This window comes from Arvicanthis niloticus, chromosome 22, assembly GCF_011762505.2.
Source record: "Arvicanthis niloticus isolate mArvNil1 chromosome 22, mArvNil1.pat.X, whole genome shotgun sequence".
Taxonomy (NCBI): Eukaryota; Metazoa; Chordata; class Mammalia; order Rodentia; family Muridae; genus Arvicanthis; species Arvicanthis niloticus.
Window position 1 is genome coordinate 50015125 of NC_133429.1, and position 26246 is coordinate 50041370.

The window sequence follows — 26246 nt, forward strand, 5'->3', positions numbered from 1 at the left end:
TCAGAAAAGTATAACGTTCCCTTTATCTTGTTTTTCTTACTGGCCAAAGCCTGGGCTCACTATTTCTGATGCTCTGGGCTTTCTCACAGTTTCTCTAATACCACCTCCCCCTTCCCCTTTGGCCAAGCTTGCCAGCTTCCAAGGCCAAGGGATGGATGACTTCGTTCCTCTTCTCCCTCTCCTTCCTCTAGTGAGCTGCCTGCTGGGGCGGGGGGGGGGGGGGGGGCGGCGGGGGTGGTTTTCTCTTTAATAATGGTGCCCTTGCCCTTCACACAAAACGAACAAAACAGGAACACTTCCTAATGGGTTAATTAGCTTGTAGATGTCTGGGTTGATAGATTAGTCTTATGGTTGTAGCCATGGGAACCTAGGCGCCATCCTTAAGCTGTTGGCACTAAGGGCTCAGTCAGAGTGGCTGCTCCGTGGGCAAAGACCCGGGCAGCTATGGCCACAAAAGCCTGGAGGCTTCGAAGGATCTTGGAACGGAGAAGGGGGCGCTGCCACTGCTGGCTGGGACTCAGGCTAGGCATCTGTTGAGTTTCCCAGTGGCGATCCTCTGGCTGAAGGACACAAGACACAGTCAGAAAGGATTCCAGATACCAAGCTCCTAGTTTCAGACACTGGCTAGCCCCATCTTCCGGATCCCTAGTTCATACCTGGAGGAGTTGGCTGAGGCCCATTAGGGAGGTATGAAGCTGTTCCACAGAGTTATCAGGGAGTAGAGCAGGCTCCCCCGTGAAGATGTCTGAGTTCAGCAGGTGCTTATAAAAAACCAGACCTTGGCGGATCCTTTGCAAGCAGAACTGGGAAAGAAGAAAGCAATAAAGGCGTATGGGTCCCCTTTCCCAGTTCCCTGCCTTCCTTTCTTCCTCTGTTTTTCCTTTTTCTTTCTTTAGACAGCATCCCACTACCTTAGGCTTTGGCCTTAAACTTACTACCCGCAGCTCAGGCTGGCTTCCAGCCCTCTGTGGCTCCTTGTCATCTCATGCATAGCTAAATGGTCATGATGACATACCCAGCTTCCTTTAGCTTCCCTTCTAGATACACCAACTTCGGCTTAGTGGTACCTGGCTGTTGTCCTTGAGTCCTTGGGGATCACAGCCATCTCCACACTGGATACGGGGCACATTGTTTTTAGTCTCTTCATCTTCTTCTTCTCTTAGTAGATCCTGGAATGGAGGGAGTGGGACCAGTGAGGTGAAGGACAGGTTTGCATTCCACTCAACCACTGGCTCACGACTCTCCCAGAAGCCCCAACTTCTGTCCTCTTTCATTCCATGATGGCCTTCAACCCTCCAGATCTACCCAGGGTCACAGCTTACATTAAACCTACACCCTTGGAGGGCTTGGGAAGGTTTTCTGCGTGGTTCCAGGAGCTGACACTTACCATATGTCCCACTGGTGCATGTGCGCTCCAGGCTAGTGTGCAGAGATTCCGAGAGAGCTGCTGGCACTGAGCCCAGTCAGGACTGCTACTCCTAGGCACAGCCAGGCCCTGAGTGGCCCAGGGCAACAACCATAGCAGTATTACCGCTCTGCAATCCAGCATCTTGTTGCCTGCTTCTCAGATCTGGCTGGCTCTGTGATCTGCACTAGGCCTGTGGACCCTCTATCTGCCTCCTTTCACTCTGAGTCTAACCCTGTAGTCCGAATTCTAAGCTGCTTCCTGATTTCTTCCTTTTGTCTCACAGTCTCTTTTTAAGGTCCCTGCACTGTAAGGCCCGCCCTTTACATGAGCAGGTGACTCAGAGCAGGTGGGATTCCCCTCCCTGCATCATCTCCCTCTTTGGAGAGCCCAGGTATGCGCCTCTGTTCCAGGGGAAATGAGTGGTGAGGTTGTTGTGGCTAGAGGCCTAGGTAGGGACACATGTGTCATGCTCTCCAGGAACACAGATGTCTGCAGAAGGGGCAGGGAAGTAATGGACATTTAAATGAATATCTCCAGTTCCTTCCTGTGTAATCTGTCTGATATTACTTTTTGCCTCTCAAGGCTTTATTCTTACCCAACCCCACTCTGATTTCCTCACTTCCTCTTGCCTGAGGAAAAACCAAAACAGCACTCATTCATCTCCAAATCCCATGGTGAGCTCAGATTCGAAGTTTGGTTCCTGTGTGATGCCTTCTGTGTGAGACCGAGGCACTTCCTTCTCTCCATATTCTTTTCATTGGGTGATCCTGGTTTTGAAGGTGACAGTAGCCACAGAAGCATGTTGTGATCTGAGAAGCCTCATAGGGGCAGTAAGAAACGACTGGCCCCATCAGACCTCACTGTGGAAAGGGCATTTCCCCGGGTGAGAATGCTGACTGAGAGCCTCTTCATTTCTCAGCCCGCTTAGCCTGCGGTTGCCATCAGTTCTGCGGGATTTAGGTAATGATTTTTCAGGGAGTCGAGGACTGGAAGTCCAACTTAAACACTGCAGCCCCTGCTCCCACCACATAGCTAGAAAGCATAGACAGAAGTTCTGGGTGGTTGAAAGTACAGCAACAATGACCCGTGCTGGCCTTTCAGCCTATTGCATCCACGGGTAAAATCCACTGATGGCTGATTGATTTCATCACCTTCCATGATGTAACACTCAGAGAAGCAGCTAGGAGAGAGAGGTTGGACGTGGGAGGAGAGGGTGGTCTGAAGCCGGGACTCCCCCAACCCCAGTGGAGGGTCCCCAAACAATCTGGACGTCAGAGTGAGGCCATAGATGACCACACAGCAGGCTCTCAAAAGTTAACTTTTCCTCTGAGCGACAAGTTCTCAATGGGGGGGGGGGGTCCCCTTTCACTTAGGACTCTTGTTTGGTTTTGGAGATAGGGGTTTCTCTGTGTATCCCTGACAGTCCTAGAACTCATGGCTCAAAAATATCAGATAGATTATACAGAAAGGATCTAGAGATGATATTAAGATGTAGACCAGGCTGGCCTTGAGCTCAGAGATCCCCCTGCCTCTGCCTCCTGAGTGCTGGGATTAAAGCTGTGTACCACCTCTGCCTGAAGACTATTTTTTTTTTAATTATAAAATGCTTTATGAATTTGCATTTCATCTTTGCACAGGGCCCATGCTAATCTTCTTTGTATCCTTCCAATTTTAGTAGGGTGCTGCTGAAGCAAGTACCCTTTGGGACTTTTTTTTTTTTTTTTTTTTTTTTTTTTTTTTTTTTTTTTTTTTTTTTTTTTTTTTTTGGTTTTTTTGAGACAGGGTTTCTCTGTATAGCCTTTGGCTGTCCTGGAACTCCACTCGGTAGACCAGGCTGCTGGGATTAAAGGCGTGCGCCACCACCGCCCAGCAACTATTTTAAACTGCCCATATGAAGCTTCTGGTTCAAATATTATTACTAGGATTCTGTGATGAGTCTGCCTACCTTTCGATGAAACATTTCCAGCATCTGAGAATTAGCTCAGTTTGGGGGAGAAATGATTTGTCTACACAGATGTAAATGGAATAGTGCATAGGGGAGTCTGCTTTATTTCGTGCAACATCTCATATTCTTTTGCTATGTCTTGTCACAGCCCTGAGAGTCCTAACAGATAGGAGATAAAGGGTGAGGAGAAAGATAAGGAAATGGAGCTGGGAAGAGATTGACCGGGTGAGTCGGAGGCTCGGGGCTTCAGCTGTTTCACTTCCTGGCGCTCTAGCAGTTGAGTAGGAAGCTGGGTTGGTGGGGCGACTCCACAGTGGCTGTCTTGCAGCTGGAACCACTTCCAAGGCTGCAGCTGACCTAGAACTTCATGAAGCCCTTGACGTCAGCTGGCCCTCAACCGTTATGCAAATCACATTCAGAAGACACTCCTAGACAGGCCTTTCCAGACGGATGCCCAGACTTCAAATCCAGTTGACGTTCCCCACAGGAGGTTAATGACTACAGCTAACAATGATGGCTAACTCGTATCTAACTCTCACTTTGTGATGTGTACCTGGTCTAAGCACTTTACCAGCACTAACGTAAGTCTCAATCAATTCTATGTAGTACATAGTAGACCATGGATTTACTGGGGAGACCGAGGTTCAAAGATAAGTCATTTAACAAAGGCCACAGAGCTGGGAAACAGCTAGCTGCATGCTGACCACAAAATTCTACTTTTAAATATTGTTTAAAATTATTATGTGTGTGCAGGTGCATGTGTGCCTCAGGATGCCTGTGGAAATCAGAGGACAACTCTGTCCAGACAGCCCTCTCCTTGCACCTTTGTGTAGGTTCCAGAAATTGACCTCAAGTTGCTTGCTGGTCTTCCAACCTGGCTTCATATTCCACGAGTGCTAGGCAAGTGTTCTACCAGCCATCGTCTCGCCAGGGATAAAGGCCTGGGCAACACCACACCCAGCTTAGGCCTTCACATTTTGAGTCTCCTAACTTAGCTTTATTGGCAAGGATTATAGACCTGCATTAGGCCCAGTTTATATTCTGCACTTGAGTTTCTTGTTTTGTCTGTTTGTTTTCTAGACAGTTTCTTTTCAGCCCAGAATGGCTTCGGATCTCTCTGTGCTGAGAATGACCTTACCTTCTGATCCTCCTGCCTCCACTTCCCAAGTGCTGGGGTTACAGATATGCTCTACCTTGCTTGACTCCATTTAAGATTACTGTGTCATCATATTGGATTCTGTGAGGAACCCCAAGTGGAAGTAGATTTTGATTCATAGAGTAGTTTATTGAGTATGATGTGGTGGCACCTTTCTGTATACCCAGTTCTGGGGTCAATAAGAATGGAGGATTACAAACTCAAGGCTAGTTTGGGCTCCCTAGTGAAAATTTAGCTCAACAAAACAAGTAACTGATTTTCCAAGTATCTCAAGCTCCTTAACTTCCATGGGTCTGTGAGGTCTCTTTCAATTATAAGAATTATGAAAAAAAAAAAAAAAAAAAAAAAGCCAGGAAGTGGTGGTGTATGCCTTTAATCCCAGACTTAGGAGGCAGAGGCAGGGGGATTTCTGAGTTCGCGGCCAGCCTGGTCTACAGAGTGAGTTCCAGGACAGCCAGGGCTACACAGAGAAACCCTGTCTTGAAAAACAAACAAAAGGAATTATGAGCCTTCAATATGAAGATTTCTGTGCAGGGACTGTCTAGGCCTCTTAGTACAGAGCTTCTTGTAGGATCATTTGAATCTAAGGACTTGTGAGGCCAGAGATCCTTTGAGTTAGGTGTTCTCTATTTTGGTGTAAGATTCCTTGGTGTGTGGACTATCCAAGTGCCTATGTCTCCTTGCCCACCCCATTACTATTTTGTTTTGTTCTTTTAGATAGGATTTCAGGTAGTCCAAGATGGCCTGGAATTCACAATGCTGCAGAGGACACACACTTACACATACACACACGAATGGGGGGAGGGAGAGGGAGAGAGGAGAGAGAGAAGACAGAGAGGAAGACACAGAGAGAGAGAGACAGAGAGAGAGAGACTTAAATTTATTTATTATGTATGTGTGCCACAGTATGTATGTGAAGACAGTGAGTCCCAGGGATGGAACTCAGATCCTGACAGTTTGTAGTAAGACCCTTACCTGCTGTACCATCTTGAAAGTCTCTTTCACCTTTTTGAAAAGAAAGACATTTTTATTTGGAAGGGGATGGTTTTTGAGTCAAGGTCTCACTGTGTAGCCTTGGTTGGCCTAGAATTCACTATGTTTGAGGACCAGGCTGTCTTCAAACTCACAGAAATCCATCCTGCCTCCTGAGTGGTGGGATCAGTATCCCACTTAGCCTGGTTTTTGTTTGTTTGAGACAGTCTCAAGTATGACTAGCCTGGGACTTGCTGTCTAGAAGAAGCTACCCTTGAACCCTAATCCTCCTGCCTATACCTCAGGATTACTGCCATTACAAATATATCTCCACTATGCCTGATCCAAGAAATGCTTTAAAAGTTTATTATTGGTGAGAACTTTCTTCCACAGACATCCCACAATATGGCCTTTATGCATTTTGTTTGTTGAAAGAGATATTCACTGCGTTCCCATAGCAAACCTGGTCCTTGCCAGGTGTAACTTAGGCTGGCCTCGAATTTGTAAGGGTCTCCTGCCTCTGCTCTAAGAATGCAGGGATTGTACGCTTGGACCATTATCGATACAGGGCCTTTAAAAACAGAAATGACAGCCGAGTTTGAGCAACCTAAGGATGTCACAGCTTGGACCAATTCCAAAGCACTTTAGTACACAGTCAATACCCCAGAATCTGTTAGACACGGTGACATACTCTCACAGGAGAGGTAGTAGGATCTCTTGAGGTGGAGGTTAGTCAAGAATCCCTCAGAATGACTGACTGCTACAGCTCAGTTGACTCAGTTTACTGTTTATCTCTCTCTGAGGGTCAATGTCCAGCTCCACGCTCTAGGGGAATTTTGACAATCTAGGAGACTTGTTTCTTGGGAAAATTAGGGGACCTCTGGGGACGATACAAACATGGATGGGAATTTCAGATGGATGCCTTTAGAAATAAAGAAAAGGTGGCCACTTGGGCCATACTAGAAATCAGGCTCCCGCTTCCTTTTTTCCCCCCATATCTAGAAGTCATAGGAAATGTCAGTGAGTTTCGGGGGCACGGGGTCAGAGGTATTGGAATGGCTCACAAGCACAGCAAGATGAAGATATATACGTCGGGAATGATGAAGGCCACGCTGGGAATACCCACCGGGCGAGTCCCAATGCTTAGCCTCTGGCGCCCCTTAATCTAGTTCCTATTCGGGGAACGTAAAAGCTTGGTTTCCAAGTCTAAAGTTAATTTTGTTTAACAAAGCTTAAGAGTGAAGGGATTACTTTTCGTAGCCCCAAATAGGTCCGCGCCTGACTCAGTTTGTCCCCGGTGGCATTCCGTAACCTTGTTTTGGCGGAGCTTACGTCACACCCTTCTCCGGAGCTGCCTGTACCTGGCTCCTTCTGATTGGCTGAGGTGAGCCCGTGGCCCCTGCTGATTGGTAGCGATGGCTGCCAATCCGCCGTCCGTCTTGCTTGTGTTAGGTTGAGCTAGAGGCGGGGGAGTAGCAGGGAAACTGGAATTTCCCGCGGAGCTGACGGCGCTTTCTCTACCCCCTACTCGTTTGAATTCCACGCGCTCCAAAATATCCGCCATGGAGAAATCTTGGTAATGACCCATTCCCCGTAAGCATCCCAGGAACACGTCTTGACCTTTGCCCTAATCCTTCCCCTCCCGTCCCCTGCGCTGGGGGAGAATTCTGGGTAACCAGTTTCTCTGGTTCGCTCAAAGAATTCTGGGTAGCTATCCGTTTCCATTACTTAACCCCTTACCCCCGCCCCGTTTGTGGGTAACTGGCCGTTCTTGTTACCCACCCCCTGGAGAATGCTGGGTAACCACTGTAAAGGATTCTGGGAAACTGACTTGTCTTGCTCCCTTCACTGCCCAGCCCCTTTGTCTCATGTCCAATTCTAGGAAACAAGCATCTCAGAGCTCTCGACCAAACTCCAGCCCCTATCATACCCGCTCCCTTCATCTTGTGGTTCTGGAGAAAGGGAAGTCATGAATTAGATCATTTGGTGGGGTGGTAGAGAACTTTGAAAGTTTAGAGGTGCAGATTAAGGGACACAGTTGTCCCACTGTACAGCATTACCCGTGTCCCCTTGCTTGCATGCTTCCTTCTTTGCCCAGCAGTCTCATCCCCTCTGCCTACCTCATTGTCCTGCCCACATAGAAGACACTTGCAGTGCCTAGGCCTATCCCTGACTGAGCTGCCTCTTTCCCTTGCAGGCCAGGATGTCCATTCTAGGTTCACTGGTGCTGTCCCGCTGAAGGCTGGGTCAGGTGTCTGTAGGAACCGTGGCAAGGGAGGGTGTGACTCAGGTCTGACCAGCGGCCATTACCGTCATGAACTTTGAGGGTCTGGATCCTGGACTGGCCGAATTTTCCCCAGCTATGCATTCTACCTTGGACCCGGTCCTGGATGCCCACCTGAATCCAAGTTTGCTACAGAATGTGGAGCTGGACCCAGAGGGAGTGGCCTTGGAGGCTCTTCCTGTCCAGGAGTCAGTGCACATAATGGAAGGTGTCTACTCTGAGTTGCACAGCGTGGTGGCTGACGTGGGAGTACCTGTGTCTGTCTCCCACTTTGATTTACATGAGGAGATGCTGTGGGTGGGGAGTCATGGGGTAAGAACTATACCCCTTTCTGAAGGCTGAAAAGGTGTATGAGAAATCTTTATTGCCCAAGGATAGCTTTTTGTAGGGAGTCAAAACTGAGTTGAAGGGATGGGAGTTAGCTGGGTCTCTCAAACCAAGAGAAGGAGTTGGGGCTCCAGAGATTAACTATGTATTTGGTCTCATAAGGCATTCCACTCTGCCAGTTCACCCAACACTTAACTGTGTTTTTGCGACAACATCTCTTTCTATAGTCCAGGCTGACCCAGAACTCACAGCAATCCTCCTGCCTTTGCCTCCAAAGTGCTGAGTTTATCAACCATATCTGACTGTTGTTCATTGTTTTTTAAGACAGGGTTTCCTCCATCCTAATCTGGCCTTGAACGTTATGTATAGCCAAGGATGGTCTTGAATTTCTGATCCTCCTGCCTCTGTCTCCTGAGTGCTGGGAATATGGATACCAAAGCCATATTCAGTGTATGTCGTGCTGGGATAAACGCCAGGGTTACATGCACAGCAGGCCAGCACTGGACCAACTCCACCATATTGAATCCTGTTTTTGTTTTAAAATAAGGTTTTGCTCTACAACCGAAGCTGGCCTCAAATTTCCAATCGTACCATCCTCTCCAGGGTGCTGAGATTATAGGCATATCACCAGCAGAGCTCAGCCCATGTTTTGATTAACTGTACCCATCCCTTAGTTTATAGCCATCCATACACAATCTTTAGGGTTTTTTTTTTTGTTTTGTTTTGTTTTGTTTTGTTTTGTTTTGTTTTGTTTTTTTAACCCAATTTAGAATTGGGAGTGTGGTCGGAGTTTGAAACAGAGGCTCACTATGTAGAACCTTCTGATCTAGGACTTACTACACCCCCCAGGGTGGCTTTGAAGTAGGAGCAGCCTTATCTCAACCTCAAAGTATTGGTGTGTCAGGAATGCACCACAGCTGGTTTATAATTGCAGAATATTTAATGAATGTTTTTTGGATACCTATTAGAATTATTTTGTCTTCTCTTTCTGATGTTAGTCTAAGCAGTTATCAGTGTTAATTTTCAAATGTGTATTAATATATGCTATGAAACCAAATAGTCTCTGTAATACCTTGGTTTGCTTATTTACAATTTTATGGGGTTATAAATTGTTTTTCCATTAGGAGAAATGAACTTTTTCACTGGTGTATTCAGTTCAGTAAGTGAGGCATGTCTACTGCTGTGCTGGGCACAGGGAACAAAACAGAATACAACACAGATCTTAGACAGGTGTGGTTGATCACACCTTATAACCCTCACTTGGAAGGTAAGACAGGAGGATGGTTAAGTTCCAGGTCAGCATAGATTACCATAGTAAGACCATGTCTCAAAACAGCTGCTACTACCAAAACAGTTCCTGCCCTTATAGAACTCACAGTATGGTGAGCAGAGAAAGGCACCAGAACAAGTGATCTCCTGCCCTTAAATATCAGTGGGGAAATTGAGCATTAGTGAGCTATAGAATGGTTAGAAAGGGCCACCAGGGCAAAGGGAACAGCTGAACTGAGTCTTTGAAAATAGGTGTGTATGTGGAATGTTATGTTATACACACAAAGTCCTAGCACCGGGAGGAACAGGCAGGAAGACCAGGAGTTCAAGGTCATTTCTGGCTGCTTTACTGACTTTGAAGCCAGCCAGTGTTCTATGAGACTCGGTGTCAAAAATGTTGAATCAGTGAAGAGGAAGGGAAAGCTGTGTTAGTATACACTCCTGTGGTGTTGTATAGACAGTTGAGCACAGCATGCAGGAGGCTGTGTTAGTATACACTCCTGTGGTGTTGTATAGACAGGTGAGCACAGCATGCAGGAGGCTGTGTTAGTATACACTCCTGTGGTGTTGTATAGACAGGTGAGCACAGCATGCAGGAGGCTGTGTTAGTATACACTCCTGTATTGTATAGACAGGTGAGCACAGCATGCAGGAGGCTGTATTAGTATACACTCCTGTGGTGTTGTATAGACAGGTGAGCACAGCATGTAGGAGTATACACTCCTGTAGTATTGTATAGACAGGTGAGCACAGCATGCAGGAGGCTGTGTTAGTATACACTCCTGTGGTGTTGTATAGACAGGTGAGCACAGCATGCAGGAGGCTGTGTTAGTATACACTCCTGTAGTATTGTATAGACAGGTGAGCACAGCATGCAGGAGGCTGTGTTAGTATACACTCCTGTGGTGTTGTATAGACAGGTGAGCACAGCATGCAGGAGGCTGTGTTAGTATACACTCCTGTAGTATTGTATAGACAGGTGAGCACAGCATGCAGGAGGCTGTGTTAGTATACACTTCTGTGGTATTGTATAGACAGGTGAGCACAGCATGCAGGAGGCTGTGTTAGTATACACTCCTGTGGTGTTGTATAGACAGGTGAGCACAGCATGCAGGAGGCTGTGTTAGTATACACTTCTGTGGTATTGTATAGAGTGCTGAGAACAGCATGCAGAACTATAAGAACTTAGAACGTATTGGGCCAACTGGGTAACTCTGTTGCTTGCCATCTTTGCAATATACTGAATAATTTGTCTTTTACCTTTTTTTTTTTAAATCACAGGCTGGCTTTGAACTTGGTTTGTAACCAATAATGACTCCTGCATAAATCTCTAAGCTGTGATTATAATTTCAGGCATATACCACTGTGTCTAGTTGAACTAGTCTTTTTATTTTTTTTTAAAGACAGGTTCTCTCTGTGTAGCCCCGGCTGTCCTGGAACTCACTCTGTAGACCAGGCTGGACTTCAACTCAGAGATCTGCCTGCCTTTACCTCCTCAGTGCTGAGATTTGAAGCATGCACTACCATGCCTAGCTTTGCAATTTGCAAAAAGTATATTGGGGTGAAAGCTGAAAGGTAGGCACTTATTCACTCTTATTCACTCACTTAGGCACTCGTTCCTTTGTCAGCAGAATGAAGAACATACAAAATGAGATGTGAATCAGTGATAAGTACTTGCCTGGAGTGCAAGAGGCCCTGGGATTCAATCTTAGTATCTTCCCACCCCCAGGCCCTGGGATCCTTTAGTCCATATGCAGAAGGCATGGGGAAATTCAGCTTTTCCAGTGCTTCAGTATTAAGGCCAGGACCTTACAATATGCTAGGCAAGTGTTTTACAGCTGAGCTGTATCCCCACCTTCTGAAACTAGTAAGCTAACTGCTAGGTACCAGAACTTGATTGTAAGGCTTAGGTTTGGAATGAGCAGTTAAAAAACAAAACACAACAATTCACGATCAAGGCTGGACATGGTAGTCCACACCTCTAACCCAGCACTTAGAAGACAGAGGCACGTGGATTCTGTGAGTCTGAGGCCACTCTGGTCTGCAAAGTGAGTTCTAGGACAGCCAGGGCTGTCTCACAAATAAATAAATAATTAAAAAAAAAAAAAAAGAAAGAAATGGGATTCAAGGTGTGCACATGCCTGCAATATCAATGCTTGAGAAACCAAGGCAGATTGCATAAGGTCCAGGCCAGCAAGTACTATGTAGCAAGAACCTATCTCAAAATTAAGTTAAAAAAAGGCTGGGGACCTAGCTAAGCCAAGTTCTTGTCTAGCATATGTGAGCCCTTAGGTTTGATTCCTAGTACTGAATAGAACAAAAGAAAAACTCAAGCACAAATGTAATTAAAAACTTTTTGAGAGCAAACAAGGTTGTAAGTGAGGAGGTACATGTTTCAGGAGATCCAAAGAGGGGAAGCCATGGGTAGTGACACACAGATTTAATCCCTTTCTGGATGCAGAGGCAGGACAGCCATGGCTGCATAGTGTGACCCTCTCTCAATAGAGCAAAGAAGGCAGAAGTCTGGAGTGAATGATAAGCCAGAGCAGGGGAGGTGTTTCACAGTGTTTGTGTTCTGGCCTGTAACCATTGACTCAGTATGGATTGCTCACTTGCTGTAGAGATTAAGATTTAAGCAAACAAGGACTCCAGAGGCAAATGCAGGAAGGTCTCTGGGTTTGAAGCCAACCTGGTCTTTATAGCAAATTCCAGAACAGCCAAGAGAGACGTTGCCTCAAAAAGCAACAACAAAAGAGGTTTAGCCATGAAGCAAGGTCTGATGTCAGCACTTAGTGGGGGCTTAGGCAGGCCACCCTGGACTGTATGAGATCTTTTTTTTTTTTTTTTTTTTTTTTTTTTTAATAAAAAAGATCAAGAACCGAAAAAACACCCTAAAACTTGACCATGGAACAAGTGGCCAGTGGAGGATCAGCTTATGTCCCTGGCCTTCTGAAGAAACAAATCTCTAATTACCTTAAGTATTACCTATCATTACGGTCTTAGAATAAAATGAGGGTTTATATAAGTATTCTGTGCTGGGGGAACAAAAATAATTTGAGGCTTGAAGAACAGCTCAGGTTGGTTAAGATTACCTGTTGTCTTCCCAAGGATCTGGGTTAGAGTCTCAGCACCCATGTGTCAGTTCACAGTTATTTGTAACTCCAGCTCCAGGGGTTCTGGTTCCCTTTTCCAGCCCTTCTGAAACACACACACATACAAATAACATTTAAAAATAATTACTTATATAAGCCCTCATTTTCTCAACTATGACCGTAATGATAGGTAATGTTTCAGTTAATAATTAAAAAATAATTTACAAAAATAATGATTTGCATTAATGTAAGGTAGAGTAATCATTGCTTTATCACTAAGATTGACTAGTCCCTACCCTTAGGCCTCTTGTCTAGACAGAAAGGGAATCTGAGGAATACTCCATCCTTGGCAAGTGTCTGCCATGCCCCTGCCTCACCCAAGTGTGTGTTTTCATCCTCTCCAGGGCCACGCCACTTCCTTCTTCGGTCCAGCTCTGGAGCGCTACTCATCCTTTCAGGTCAACGGCAGTGATGACATTCGGCAAATCCAGAGCCTGGAGAACGGTATCCTTTTCCTCACCAAGAACAACCTCAAGTACATGGCCCGTGGGGGGCTCATTATATTTGACTATTTGTAAGTGGCCTTTCAGTTGAGCTGGGAAAGGGGGAAATTACAGGAAGGCCTTAGGATTGGCAGCCGGTGATATCCTGTCCTGTTGGCTCTTCTCACATAGGCTGGATGAGAGCGAGGATATGCACAGTCTCCTACTGACAGACAACAACACTCTGCTTGTTGGTGGGCTGCAGAACCATGTACTGGAGATTGATCTGAACACCGTCCAGGAGACTCAAAAGGTACGAGTCTGGGTCGTGCCCAGGAAAGACCCACGGGGGAACTGCGGTCATGGCAAGGCTCTGCTAGGCCTGTAGTGTGTTGAGATGTGGGTGTGACTTCTCTGTCTTAGTCATGGGAAATCCTCTCACCAGCTTCTCTTCTTTCTCTCTCCAGTATGCAGTTGAGACACCCGGAGTAACCATCATGAGACAGACAAATCGCTTCTTCTTCTGTGGCCACACATCTGGCAAGGTAAGCAGATTCCATGTCTGTCCCCACCATGGGCCCTGTTTCACTAGATGCTGGGGTCTGCTTTCCCTGTGGGTGAGAGGTGAGGGCTCTGAGGGATTAAGTCATGGCCTGCTTACTGTGTTGAGATTATCTTGGGTCCTGGTGTTTTCTACAGCTAGGTGCCTTGGAGGCAAAAGGGCAAATGAATTCTTTGGGTCATCCTTTCCAGCTCCGGGCTTCTCTTTCTGCCTTTGTTTGCTCTGACAGTATCCTAGAACCTTGGTCTTCTCTGGCAGGGCTCTCTCAGGGTTAAGTAGGTGGTGGGGTCTCTTCCCTCTCACAGAGCTGGCAGCTAACAGGTCTTTTCTTCTTCAGGTTTCTCTGCGAGACCTCCGTAGTTTTAAAGTGGAGCATGAATTTGATGCCTTCTCAGGGAGTCTGTCAGATTTTGATGTTCATGGCAACCTGCTGGCTGCCTGCGGCTTCTCCAGCCGCCTCACTGGCCTGGCCTGTGACCGTTTCCTCAAGGTGTATGACCTGCGCATGATGCGTGCCATCACACCACTTCAAGTGCACGTGGATCCAGCCTTCTTGCGTTTCATCCCCACCTACACTTCCCGCCTTGCTATCATCTCCCAGTCAGGTAGGATGGGTGCATCACTGGGTAGGACAGGGGCAGCACTGGGTAGAACAGGGTCAGCACTGGGTAGAACAGGGGCAGCACTGGGTAGAACAGGGGCAGCACTGGGTAGAACAGGGGCAGCACTGGGTAGAACAAGGGCAGCACTGGGTAGGTAGGACAGGGGCAGCACTGGGTAGGACAGGGACAGCACTGGGTAGGACAGGGGCAGCACTGGGTAGGACAGGGGCAGCACTGGGTAGGACAGGGTCGTAAGCTGAGACCCAGCTCATCAAAAGTAACCCCATATACCTCTCTTTTGGGGAAAGAAATAACTGCCCACCAGGCTCCCACGGTTTCATCTAGGTTTGCTTAGAAATGGGTCTAAGGAGCACAGAAGACAGTAAAGATCACAGCCCTGTGATCCCAGCTACTTGAGAGGTTGAAGCAGAAAGATAGTGAATTCAATTCCTGACTGGGCAACACAGTGATGTCCTGTCTTAAGAAAGAAAAAGAGGGCAAGCCAGAGCTACAGACAGAGTGATTGCCCATAAGGTGCCAGGTGCTATACACCAAATAGTATCTCCTGTTACACGATATCAATCTCCTGTGCACCAAAAAGTAAATAAAAACAAAAAAGATGGGGACTGAGAAAATGGCTCATGGCTCACTATTCAGAGTATTTTGTAGAGAACCTGAGTTCAGTTCCCAACACCTACAGTAGGAGGCGCCAGTGGGTCTCATGCTCTCTTCTGGCCTCTGCACGCACCTGCACTGGTGTGCATATCCCAACACAGAGCCACACATGTAAGTCTTAGCTGGGTGTGGTGGCACACACCTTTAATAGCAGCACACAAGAGGCAGAGACATGTGGATCTCTGAGTTCAAGGTCAGCCTGAGCCACAGAGTTCAGGACAGCCAGGGCTCCACAGAGAAACCCCTCTCAAAGGGACTAAGTGGACTAACTGGAGACGTGCCTTTGCCGGGAGTGAAGTACCTGTATCCCTCCTTTGATTAATGTTTCTACTGACATTAGAAGAGGGTAAAGGGGTTTTCCCTTTCAGTTTCCAGGGTTCACTTGGTCTGTCCCTTTTTTCCTCCTAGGTCAATGCCAGTTTTGTGAACCCACAGGCCTGGCCAACCCAGCCGACATCTTCCATGTGAATCCCGTGGGACCTTTGCTAATGACGTTTGACGTGTCAGCCAGCAAGCAGGCCCTGGCCTTTGGGGATTCCGAGGGCTGTGTGCATCTCTGGACTGATTCCCCTGAGCCGTCCTTCAACCCCTACTCCCGAGAGACTGAATTTGCTCTGCCCTGTCTTGTGGACTCTTTGCCTCCTCTGGACTGGAACCAGGATCTGCTGCCACTTTCCCTTATTCCCGTTCCACTTACCACTGACACGCTGCTCTCCGACTGGCCTGCTGCCAACTCTGTTCCTGCTCCCAGGTTGTACTCACTGCTGGGCTGGAGTGGGTCGTGGGGGGAGATATGGAAGGTTTTGCTAGCCTGCCTATTGTTCCACTGCTATAGGTATTTTTGTCTACCTTAAATGCTTTTTCTTCTTCTGAACCCATGGGTTGGGAAGTGCCTGGGTGGCTGTCATGGCCCCTCAAGCCTAGAACTACACTGGGTTATAGGCGAGCACCACCTGTGGATGCAGAGATTCTCCGAACCATGAAGAAAGTGGGCTTCATTGGCTATGCTCCCAACCCTCGCACCAGGCTGCGCAACCAGGTGTGTTCTGAGGCGAGCCTACTGTGTTCTCCTGTCTCTCACTAGTGTTTGTTTTGTTTTTAGACAGTAAAGGGTTGGGACATGTGAACAGAATTCAGGAAGCTTTGCTTGTTATATCTAATACATAGGTGATACGGTCTTATCCCTTAGGATGCTTATTCGGTTGTTGGTTGAAGAAACCAACAATTTCCCATCAGAAATTACTTATATCTTGTTGTTAAATGCCAAATGAATGTTATGAGCACTCTGTGCCAGAGCTTTCCAAAGCAAAGCTGTAGGCTAGAGAAGTTGAGAGCAGTGTAATGAGGTAGGCAGGCAGGTGGGCCACGAGGAGGAGGAAGATGCTGAAGATAACAATTGTTAAAGGGAGCCAGGCAGTGCTGGCACACACCTTTAATCCCAGCACCTGGGAGGCAGAGGCAGGCAGATTTCTGAGTTCGAAGCCAGCCTGGTCTACACAGAGTGGGTTCCAGGACAGCCAGGACTACACAGAGAAACCCTGTCTCAAAAAACAAAACAAACAAACAAACAATTGTTTAGAGGGGGTCTCAGGAAATAAATGGTGACATTGTAACATTACAACATTTTACACACACACACATATACACACACACACACGTATATATATTTGCATGTTTGAGTGTGTATGTGAGAGTGTGTGTGAGCAGGTGTGAGTGAGTGAGAGTATGTGTGTGAGAGTGTATGTATGTGTGAGAATGTATGAGTGTAAGTGTGTGTTAGTGAAAGTGTATAAATGTGTATGTGAGTGAGTGTAGGCATGCATGTATCACAAGCACATGTAGAGGTCAGAGGATGACTTTTATTAATTGGATCTTCATCTGTCTTGAGATCTGGAAATTGAACTTGGGTCTGAACTCTGCCCCGATTTTGTAATTGTCTACAGTATGATCTGTGTTGCTTTCCTAAGGTAAACCAAAAGTCTTTCTTTGTTGGCAGCATTTTGATGGAAGACTTTTTATATGTTTGTAATAGATAAAAATAAAGTAGATGGTGGCAGGGTTGATATTTTTTTAAAATCATAAATCATGTACAAATTAAACTTAGTTGCATTCCATTAACCAATGTGAATATATTTCTGTAAGCATTGTTATGTTGAAATAAAGCTTTAAAAACAGGAAAAATAAAAGAATAAAATAGGCACTGGGTGAAGTGGCATACAAAGGCAACCCCAGCCCTAGGTGGCTGGACAGTTCAAGGGCTTTTGGGGTATATATTGAATTTGAGGCCAACCTTGGCTACATGAGACTTTGTCTCAAAAAAATTAAAAATAAAAAAAATTTAAAATAAAAAAAATTTAAAATAAATAAAATAAAAACAGAGTTAAGTGTGATGGCACATGCCTTTAATTCCAACACTTAAGAGGCAAAGGTAGAAGTCCAAGGCTAGCCTGGTCTACATACTGAATTCCAGGCCAACCAGGGCTACGTAGTAAGACCGTGTCTCAAAACAAAACAAAATAAAAAACACCAGAAAGGAAAAAGAAGAGGAAGCCAAAGATGTTAAACAATCCAATGGAGTTTCTTTCTCTCTCTCTCTCTCTCTCTTTTTTTAAACAAAACAAAACAAAACGAATAACCAAAACCCCTAGATTCCCTATCGACTAAAGGAGTCAGACCATGAATTTGACAACTTCAGTCAAGTCGCAGAGTCCCCCACAGGGCGAGAAGAGGAGCCTCTCCACACAGTTTCTAAGAAGTACCGGAAGGTGCTGGGGACACGGTCTTGTGGGAAGTGTGGGGAAAGGGAATCACATGGCACGGAATTGAATGCAGTCCATAAAGGCTTCCTCCACAAGTCTAGGCCCGGGAGGCCCTCTGTCCTCATTCTGCTCAAACTATCTGTGCCTTAGGTAACCATCAAATATTCCAAGCTAGGACTGGAAGACTTTGATTTCAAACACTACAATAAGACTCTGTTTGCTGGGTTAGAGCCTCACATCCCCAATGCCTACTGTAACTGCATGATCCAGGTAAGGGCTGGCTCTCCCTGAGACTGCACATGCCTCCTGCTTTCCATATTCCCATTGCCCCTTAGTCCCTCCTCTACTGTGTACCCTCCCTCTTACTGCTGTCTCTCCTCTGTGAGCTCCATTGCCTCACTGGAGTCATACTTCGTACCCAGTGGCTCACAGAACGCCCCCTCCCCATCTTCCCCTGCTCCCAATTCCCCGTACCAGCTCTCCTGCTCCCTCCTCCAGGTGCTCTATTTCTTGGAGCCTGTTCGCTGTCTGATCCAGAACCACCTTTGCCAGAAGGAGTTCTGCCTGGCGTGTGAGCTTGGCTTCCTTTTCCACATGCTTGACCTCTCTCGTGGCGATCCTTGTCAGGTCAGTCCTCCAAGACCTGGGACACTCAAAACGGCAAGGGACAGAAGGTGGATGGTTGAAAAGGGCACGGCTGTGCAGACGGAAAATTTCCGTCAACCCTCTTCCAGGGCAGTAATTTCCTCCGAGCTTTCCGAACCATTCCTGAGGCCTCGGCACTGGGGCTCATCCTCGCCGACTCAGATGAGGCTTCAGGCAAGGGCAGTCTGGCCAGGCTCATCCAGAGGTGGAACCGCTTCATCCTTACTCAGCTGCATCAGGATATGCAGGAGCTGGAAGTACCCCAGGCTTATCGAGGTGCTGGAGGCAGGTATGGAACTGAACAAGAATAAAGCCCCCAAAGCCAGCCCCCGGGACTCAAAGGCCTTCTAACACTCGGTGTGTGTGTGTGTGTGCGCGCGCGTGTGTGTGTGTGTGTGTGTGCGTGCGTTCGCGAATGTGTGTGTGTTGCCCTCACCTCTCTCAGCAGTTTCTGCTCATCAGGGGACTCTGTCATCGGGCAGCTGTTCAGCTGTGAGATGGAGAACTGCAGCCTCTGCCGCTGCGGCAGCGAGACTGTGCGGGCCTCGTCCACCCTGCTCTTCACACTCTCCTACCCTGAGGGTAGCATCTGTGGTATACCCCACACCTGGGTTGGGAGGCTCCCTCAGATAACTTGTAACTTCACAGAGAGTGGTTTGGGAGGCTGTGGGTAGAAGGGAGAGCTTGGAGTGAAGTGTTGAGTGTCTCCTCAGATAAAACCGGGAAGAACTATGACTTTGCTCAGGTGCTGAAGCGAAGTATCTGCCTGGAGCAGAACACACAGGCCTGGTGTGACAACTGTGAGAAGTACCAGCCCACAGTGAGTAAGCTGGGGTCCCGCTTCTCTGAGGACTCATGCAGGGTCTAGCATGCCAGTGTTAGCACCACCTCCCAGGGGTGTATGGGGAGTGGGAAGAACTCCACTTTTACAAATCCTGTCTAGGCTTTTTATTTTTTTCTGTAGACTCTGCCATTTCTTGTTTCCTTCTCTCAGATTCAGACCCGCAACATCCGACATCTGCCAGATATTCTTGTCATTAATTGTGAAGTGAATAGCTCAAAAGAGGCTGATTTCTGGAGACTGCAAGCTGAGGTAGTGACCATGACTGACCATGGTACTGAGCAGGACTTCGAAGGACTCCTTTGTCTTTATCTCTTGCGTTTACTTCTGCATATGAATATGTTCTTTCCTTTGTGTTTAGGTTGCCTTCAAAATAGCGGTAAAGAAGTTTGGCGGGGAAATGAAGAGCAAGGAGTTTGCTCTAGCTGATCGGTGGGTGCATCTTAGAGTCATCAGATGGTGGAACTACTTGCTGATTCACTGTTCACTGGCTACATGTCTCCAGAGCACATTTCCACTTCTGTCCTAATAGGAAGGAGCTGAGGAGTCCAGAGGGGTTTCTGCGTTGTTCCTCCATTGAGGAGCTGAAGAATGTCTGGCTTCCATTTTCCATCCGCATGAAGATGACTAAGAACAAAGGGCTGGATGTTTGCAACTGGGCTGATGAGCATGAGGTGCAGGCGGTTGAAAAGTGGGAAGAAGAGAGGGACTGAGGGAGCGAAGGCGGGCGGAAGGTGAGGCAGGGCAGGGGATGGAGGACCTTAGAGGATCAAGGGAAGGAATAAAATGGACCGCTTGCCAGTTCTGGGGTTGTCTAGAATAACTCAGTTTAGAGTTGGGAAGTCATAGATGGGCTAAAATGGAGATACCCTACCCTGGCTCCCCATTCCCAGGACTCCCTACCCTCTACCCTTTATTCCCATCCCCCATCCCACAACCCATTCTTAAACTTAGCTTAGCAGCCTGGGTGCCCCCTCACAGTGGGGTCCAGCCAGGGCCGAGGAGGAGCATGGTGTCTATGTATATGACCTGATGGCTACTGTGGTACACATCCGGGACTCACGAACAGGAGGCAGCTTGGTGGCTCACATCAAAGTCGGCGAGACCTACCACCAGCGCAAGGAGGTGAGTGAAATGACACAGAGAAGAGTGTTCCTGGAGGAGGTGGCTGCAGCACAGTCCTAAGTCTGTCCCCAAGCTCCTGGAAAGGAGACAGCTAGCTATCACTTTGACTTTATCCTGGCTCTTTCCCTGCACAGGGCGTGACTCACCAGCAGTGGTATCTCTTCAATGACTTCCTTATTGAACCTATTGATAAGGTGAATCAAGACGTGTTCTGTTCCCCATCTTACTCTTTTGGGGAGGTATGGAGTTGAGGTTGCTATGTGACTCAGGTTGTTCTTGAATTCACTGTGAGGACTAGGGTACCCTTCAACTTGTGATCTTTCTGCCTCAGCCTCTAGAGGCAGCCGTGACTGCAGGATTAATTACAGTCCACATCCCCTTCATCTGCCTGTCTGTTAGTGTTCTTATTCTCGGGCCCCTGTAGAATGCTGGGAAGGTTCATGATGAACCTAGAGAAGCTTTGGGAATAAATGGCATCAGGAGACTTAAAAAACAGCACCTGAGTCCTGACACAAGTATTTTTTCTTTTTTAGAGAGTGAGGCAGTGCTCAGAATTAAACCCAGAACCTTAGGCACAATTGGCAAGCTCTCTACCACCGAGCTACCCCTCTAGTCCCTGTGTTCTGTCTCCTCTAGTATGAAGCCGTGCAGTTTGACATGAATTGGAAAGTACCTGCTATCCTGTATTATGTCAAAAGGAATCTCAATTCCAGATACAACCTGAACAGTAAGTGACACGGAGTGGCCCAGAGGTGTAGACAGTTTAAGTTGGACTCAGGAGAAAGCCTGGGGGACATCTTTTTAGTAGTCAGGATTGGTAGCTGGTGCTAACTCCTCCAGGGATACTAAAGAAATTACTGCTGATCAGATTTTAAGTTTGGAAGCTGGCTGGGGATGGTAGCTTATGCCTGTAATCGCAGCACTCAAAAGGCTGTGGCAGGAGGATTGCCATGAGTTCATGACTTGGACTACACAGTCAGTTCAAGGCCTACCTGAGCTATAGAGTAAGAACCATTTCAAAACAACAAAACAAAATTAACTAATTTTGTAGCTGGAAATTCTGAGGGTGGTGTGAAGGACACTTGATAAGAGTGGCTTAGGTTAAGATTTAGATTCTGAACATTCCTGTCCTCTTTTGTAGTGGTCTGAATGAGAATGGCCACCATAGGCTAGCTTTCTTCTCAAATTACATTTATTATTGTTTGTTTATTGTTATTATTGTGTGTGTACAGACCAAGCGACAACTTTGTAACATTAATTCTCCCCTTCCATGTGTATGTGGATTCCAGACACCAGACTCAGGTTGCCAGGCTTGCGAAGTGAGTGCTTTATCCACTTAGCCAGCTGGCCTCGGTTCCAACCATTACCCTCAAGTAGTTATCTCTTCTTATAGGCATGAGCTCTTTCAGAGGTACCAGCTTGGTACCTTTAAATGATAGTTTCTCTGTAGCTTGTTTTTTCTGGATTGTGTAGCTAAGGTCCAAACTAAAAACCTTATTCTCTCTTTTTCTTGGTCTGTTTCTTGATAATTTTCTGATTTGATCTGTTGTGTTACCAAAAACAGTCTCCTTTTAATTTTGTTAATTACAGTTTAATTTACTCAGTGTGTGTGCATTAGTATGTGTACCACAGCAGAATGTGGAGATCAGGAGTTTGTGGGAGTAGGTCCTTTCCTTCCTCCATGTGGATTCTGGGGGTCAGCCTCAGGCTGTAGACTTCACAGCCCAGGTACACTCCTTGTCCCCATATGCTTTGTTTATCAAGAGATCACAGTATAGATGGACAGCCTCTGAACAGCCATCCTGCAGTCTCCCCCTAGTCTTTTCCCCAGTCTTTTCTGCATTCTCTTTCCAGTCAAGAACCCCATTGAGGCTAGTGTGCTGCTGGCAGAAGCCTCGCTGGCACGGAAGCAACGGAAAACACATACTACCTTTATTCCACTGATGCTGAATGAGATGCCTCAGGTTGGGGACCTGGTAGGCCTTGATGCTGAGTTTGTCACTCTTAATGAGGTAACCAGAGCCAAAAGATGGGACATGGGAACTCTGAGGATATTAGGAATTGTGTTTCTCTGGTGTCCAAATTAACCCTTGTGACACAGGAAGAAGCAGAGTTACGCAGTGATGGCACCAAGTCCACCATTAAGCCAAGCCAGATGTCAGTAGCAAGGATCACCTGTGTTCGGGGCCAAGGGCCTAATGAGGGTATCCCCTTCATTGATGACTACATCTCCACGCAGGAGCAGGTATGAGGATACGAGGGGTATCGACGTCAACCCTGTGCTTACACAGAGTGCTGAAGAACCCTGGGAAGAGTGGCGGGAAGAGACCTTCTCCTGCCCAGTGATTTGTCTTTTTCTCTACTCCTAGGTAGTAGATTACTTGACTCAGTACTCGGGGATAAAGCCAGGAGACCTTGATGCCAAAATTTCCTCAAAGCACCTCACAACTCTCAAGTCTACCTACTTAAAGCTTCGCTTTCTCATTGATATTGGAGTCAAGTTTGTGGGTCATGGTCTACAGAAGGACTTCCGGGTCATCAACCTCATGGTTCGGGCAGGACTTATTTCAAAGTGTAGCTTTTGTTGTTGTCCTTTGTTTCTTGTTTGGTTAGTTTGTTTTTGTTTTGACACAGTGACTCACTAAGTAGCTCTGGCTGCCCTGTAACTAATTATGTAAAGCAGGCTGGCTTGGAACTCACAGAGGACCACCTGTCTCCTCCTGAGTGTTAGGACTTAAGGCATATATACCATGCCTGTCCCCTCCATATACAGCCTTCTTCCTACCCAGCTTGCTCCCACCACCCTCATTCACTCACCATACTTTAAAAAACAAAATTACATTTATTTGGTGTGTGTGCACTCATACACACCTTCTCCTGCAAGTACCAAGTTGTGTGTGTGGAGGTCAAAGGTCAGCTTGTGCACATTGACTCCTTCCATCATGTGGGTCCTGGGGATTGAAAGAAAGCTGTCAGGCTTGGTGGCAATGCCTTTACCTGCTGAGCCACCTTGCTGGCCTCAAAGTTACTCGGCTTCTTGGGGTGTATGTCTGAATTCAGAGAATGGGAGGTTCTGGATCATCTGTCTCAAGGCTTCTGTTCTTCTGGTCCCTGCCAGGTGCCCAAGGACCAAGTTCTTGATACAGTCTATCTGTTCCACATGCCCCGAAAACGAATGATTTCCCTACGATTCCTTGCTTGGTACTTTCTAGGTGAGTTGTTCTACCTTGTGTACCCTATAGTAAGAACTGATAAAGAGTAGAAAACTGAGTAAGAGGGCTGGAGAGATGGCTCAGCGGCTAAGAGCACTGACTGCTCTTCCAGAGGTCCTGAGTTCAATTCCCAGCATCCAAACAGTGGCTCACAACCATCTGTAATGGGATCCGATGCCCTCTTCTGGTGTGTCTGAAGACAGTGACAGTGTACTCATAAAAAACAAAAGAAAACATCAGGGGGCAGGGGATACAGCTCATCTGGTAGAGTCCTTGTTCAGGGCCCAGCACCACATGGAACTGGACATAGTGCACATGCCTGCCGAGAGTTCCAACTCAGGAGACACAGAAAAAATAGAACTTTGAGGTTAGTCTCAGTACATAATGAGTTCAAGGCCAACCTGGTCTACAAAAGGCCTTGGTTTTTTGTTTTTTTGGTTTTTTAAAAAAGAAGAGTAGAAAGCACAAGGAGGCTGACGCTTTCCACTGTGTAAGTTTGAAGCTGTCCTGGGCAGTAGAGGAGATACTGTCTTAACAAGAACATCAATAGAAAGCTACAACAAAAGCCAGGCGGTGCTCATACACTTTAATCTCAGCACTCAGGAGGCAGAGGCAGGTAGATGTCTGAGTTCAAGGATAGCCTGGTCTACAGTCTGAGTTCCAGGACAGCCAGGGCTATACAGAGAAATCCTGTCTTTAAACAAACAAAAACCCTACAACAACAAGACAACAGGAAACATTTTGGAATAAAGAAAAGTTATTTCTCAACTTAGAATTACCATTTTTTTCTGCTAATGGTTTCAGTTAGATCTATCACTAAGAAGACATTTTCCGGGTCTGAAGAGTTGGCTTACTGGTTAAGAGCACTTGCTGCTCTTGCAGAAGACCCAGGATCAAGTCCCAGTGCTTATGTGATAGCGCACAACCATCTGTCACTTCAGTTCCAGGCAATCCGACACCCTCTTCTGACCTTCATGTCACCATGCACTCCCATACACACCACATAAGTAAATGCAAGCAAAACGTTCATAAACATAAAATAAGAAAAGATGTTTCTAGGAGACTGGGAGGCTGCATGGGAGTTTTCTGTGTGCCAGGATAGAAATGAGGTGCCTTGTTTGTGAGTTCCTTAAGTACTGTGTTTACCTCAGACCTGAAGATTCAAGGTGAGACCCATGACAGTATTGAGGATGCCCGCACAGCCCTTCAACTCTACCGGAAGTATCTGGAGCTAAGCAAGAATGGTACTGAGCCCGAGTCCTTCCACAAGGTGCTCAAGGGCCTCTATGAGAAGGGCCGAAAGATGGACTGGAAGGTGCCTGAGCCTGAAAGCCAGACAAGTCCCAAGAGTAAGGCTGCACTGAGGCAGGGGGACTGGGTTGGGTAGGTTTTGATGATGTATGTAGAGCTTGTACACTGCCTCATGATTATAACATACTCCTACCTGCTCGTGAAGCCTCTAACAGTTTACACATCACCCAGTGTTTCAAATAGTCAGTGAGAGACACTGGTGTGTAGCTGCTTGCCCAAATCTGAGGAAGGTCCATGCCTTGCCCACCTTCCCTCATGTTCCTCCTGCATAGGGAGTATCCTGGTGCCTTCTTTGTTCACCCTGGTCTCCGTGATTCTGTCTTCTCACAGACGCAGCTGTCTTCTCCTCAGTGCTGGCACTGTGAGCTGCCTTTCCTTTCAGTGCTCTGTCCCCAGAACTGAGAGGTGGCTTCTCAAGTCGGCTTTACCCTGTCCACTTCCAGAACTGGATCTGCTCAGGGTCTACAGATGGTGCTATTAATAGGACTGGAAAGCAGCAGCATTGCTGCAAAGGTTCCAGCTGCCAGTCCCCCTTATCCTCTGCAAAACAGTGGGCCAGAAACAAAGCCTAAAGTGACCCAGGAGGAGTGGTTGGTATTCCTAATAAATATCCTGGGTAACTGATATCTACAGAAGAGCTCTAGAACCAGAACTCTCGGTTCCCAGCCAGCCAGCGAACCGAAGTTCTGGACAGTTACAGGGTACAGAGATCCAGACAGCTCAAGCACCCAGCTGCTCGAGATGGTGTCTGGGTGGACCAGCTTGTAGAGTCTCAATGGGCCAATCAAACCAGTGTGGAGGAAGCTGAGCTACTGGCTTCATTCCTGACCACAGCTGAGAAGTATCTGTCTTCCATACACTCTATCTCGAGTTTTGTTTTATTTTTTAAAAAATTTGCTTAAAACAGCATGTTTTATAAAATAAAAGTATTTTTATCTCATTAGAAAATCACTGGTGTGGGATTCTTTGGCTTCTGTCTACCTTTCTTTGCTTTAACTTAACCAAACAATGAGAAAATAAAAACTGTTGAGATCCACACCTAGAAATGAAGATTCTGGAGTCCCAGAATGAATGGATCCAGGAGGAACATAATTGTTTTTCCGCTGGACAATATTCAGTCTTTGCTGTAGTCGCCTAGCACCTTAAATACATAAAGCATTCACAAATCCCAGTTTATCTTAAGACCTGAGGAGTCAGGCATGGTATCAGCCTGTTATCCTAACAGCCAAGCAGCTGAGAACCACAGTTCCCAGCCAGTCTGCGACGGGGAGTTGAGTTCAAGGCATCCTGGGCTACACAGCAAGACACTCACTCATGACAGGAACACCGATGTGCTGGGAAATCAGAGGGGAATTCCTCTATTCACAGCCTGAGAGCTAATAATATTAAACTTAACATAGCATACTCACCCCCACCCTCAGAGGATAAATTTGAGAAATCTCCAAGAACCTGCCTGAAAAGGCATATAATACCAAAAATGATCTTCCCAATACATACCTAAGGACAGTAATTTATTAATTTGGCACAAGAAAGAATAACAATTAGTTTTTTAAAAACCAGAAAAGACCTGTAGCTACAG

At 46.8% G+C, this 26246-nt stretch overlaps 2 protein-coding genes and 1 pseudogene across 14 annotated transcripts; 1 reads left to right on the forward strand and 2 right to left on the reverse strand.

The window, feature by feature from the left end:
* Positions 1 to 228: 228 nt before the first annotated feature.
* Positions 229 to 3107, reverse strand: Il23a (interleukin 23 subunit alpha). The gene is made up of 4 exons (XM_076920605.1): positions 1388 to 3107; positions 1068 to 1169; positions 657 to 803; positions 229 to 560 (listed from the first exon to the last, which is right to left on the reverse strand). The coding sequence occupies exons 1-4, from the start codon at positions 1547 to 1549 to the stop codon at positions 381 to 383; spliced, it is 591 nt and encodes a 196-aa protein (XP_076776720.1). The 5' UTR covers positions 1550 to 3107; the 3' UTR covers positions 229 to 380.
* LOC143436519 (U6 spliceosomal RNA) lies at positions 3001 to 3101 on the reverse strand (annotated as a pseudogene).
* A 3802-nt stretch (positions 3108 to 6909) lies between the features above and the next one.
* Positions 6910 to 25615, forward strand: Pan2 (poly(A) specific ribonuclease subunit PAN2). 13 transcript variants are annotated; one of them, XM_076920606.1, is made up of 26 exons: positions 6910 to 7057; positions 7679 to 8077; positions 12858 to 13027; positions 13128 to 13248; positions 13403 to 13480; positions 13835 to 14102; positions 15183 to 15525; positions 15717 to 15813; positions 17423 to 17539; positions 17684 to 17803; positions 18032 to 18160; positions 18268 to 18467; positions 18624 to 18772; positions 18892 to 18998; positions 19173 to 19271; positions 19381 to 19451; positions 19552 to 19693; positions 19974 to 20144; positions 20279 to 20338; positions 20781 to 20871; positions 21999 to 22156; positions 22246 to 22389; positions 22514 to 22693; positions 23263 to 23356; positions 24508 to 24705; positions 24998 to 25615. In XM_076920606.1, the coding sequence occupies exons 2-26, from the start codon at positions 7796 to 7798 to the stop codon at positions 25030 to 25032; spliced, it is 3624 nt and encodes a 1207-aa protein (XP_076776721.1). In that variant the 5' UTR covers positions 6910 to 7057; positions 7679 to 7795; the 3' UTR covers positions 25033 to 25615. The 13 variants fall into 13 exon arrangements, 12 of the variants coding, with proteins under 12 accessions (XP_076776721.1, XP_076776727.1, XP_076776724.1 ...); XM_076920612.1 differs by having other exon boundaries at positions 20001 to 20144; XM_076920609.1 differs by having other exon boundaries at positions 18624 to 18760.
* The last annotated feature ends 631 nt before the right edge of the window (positions 25616 to 26246 follow it).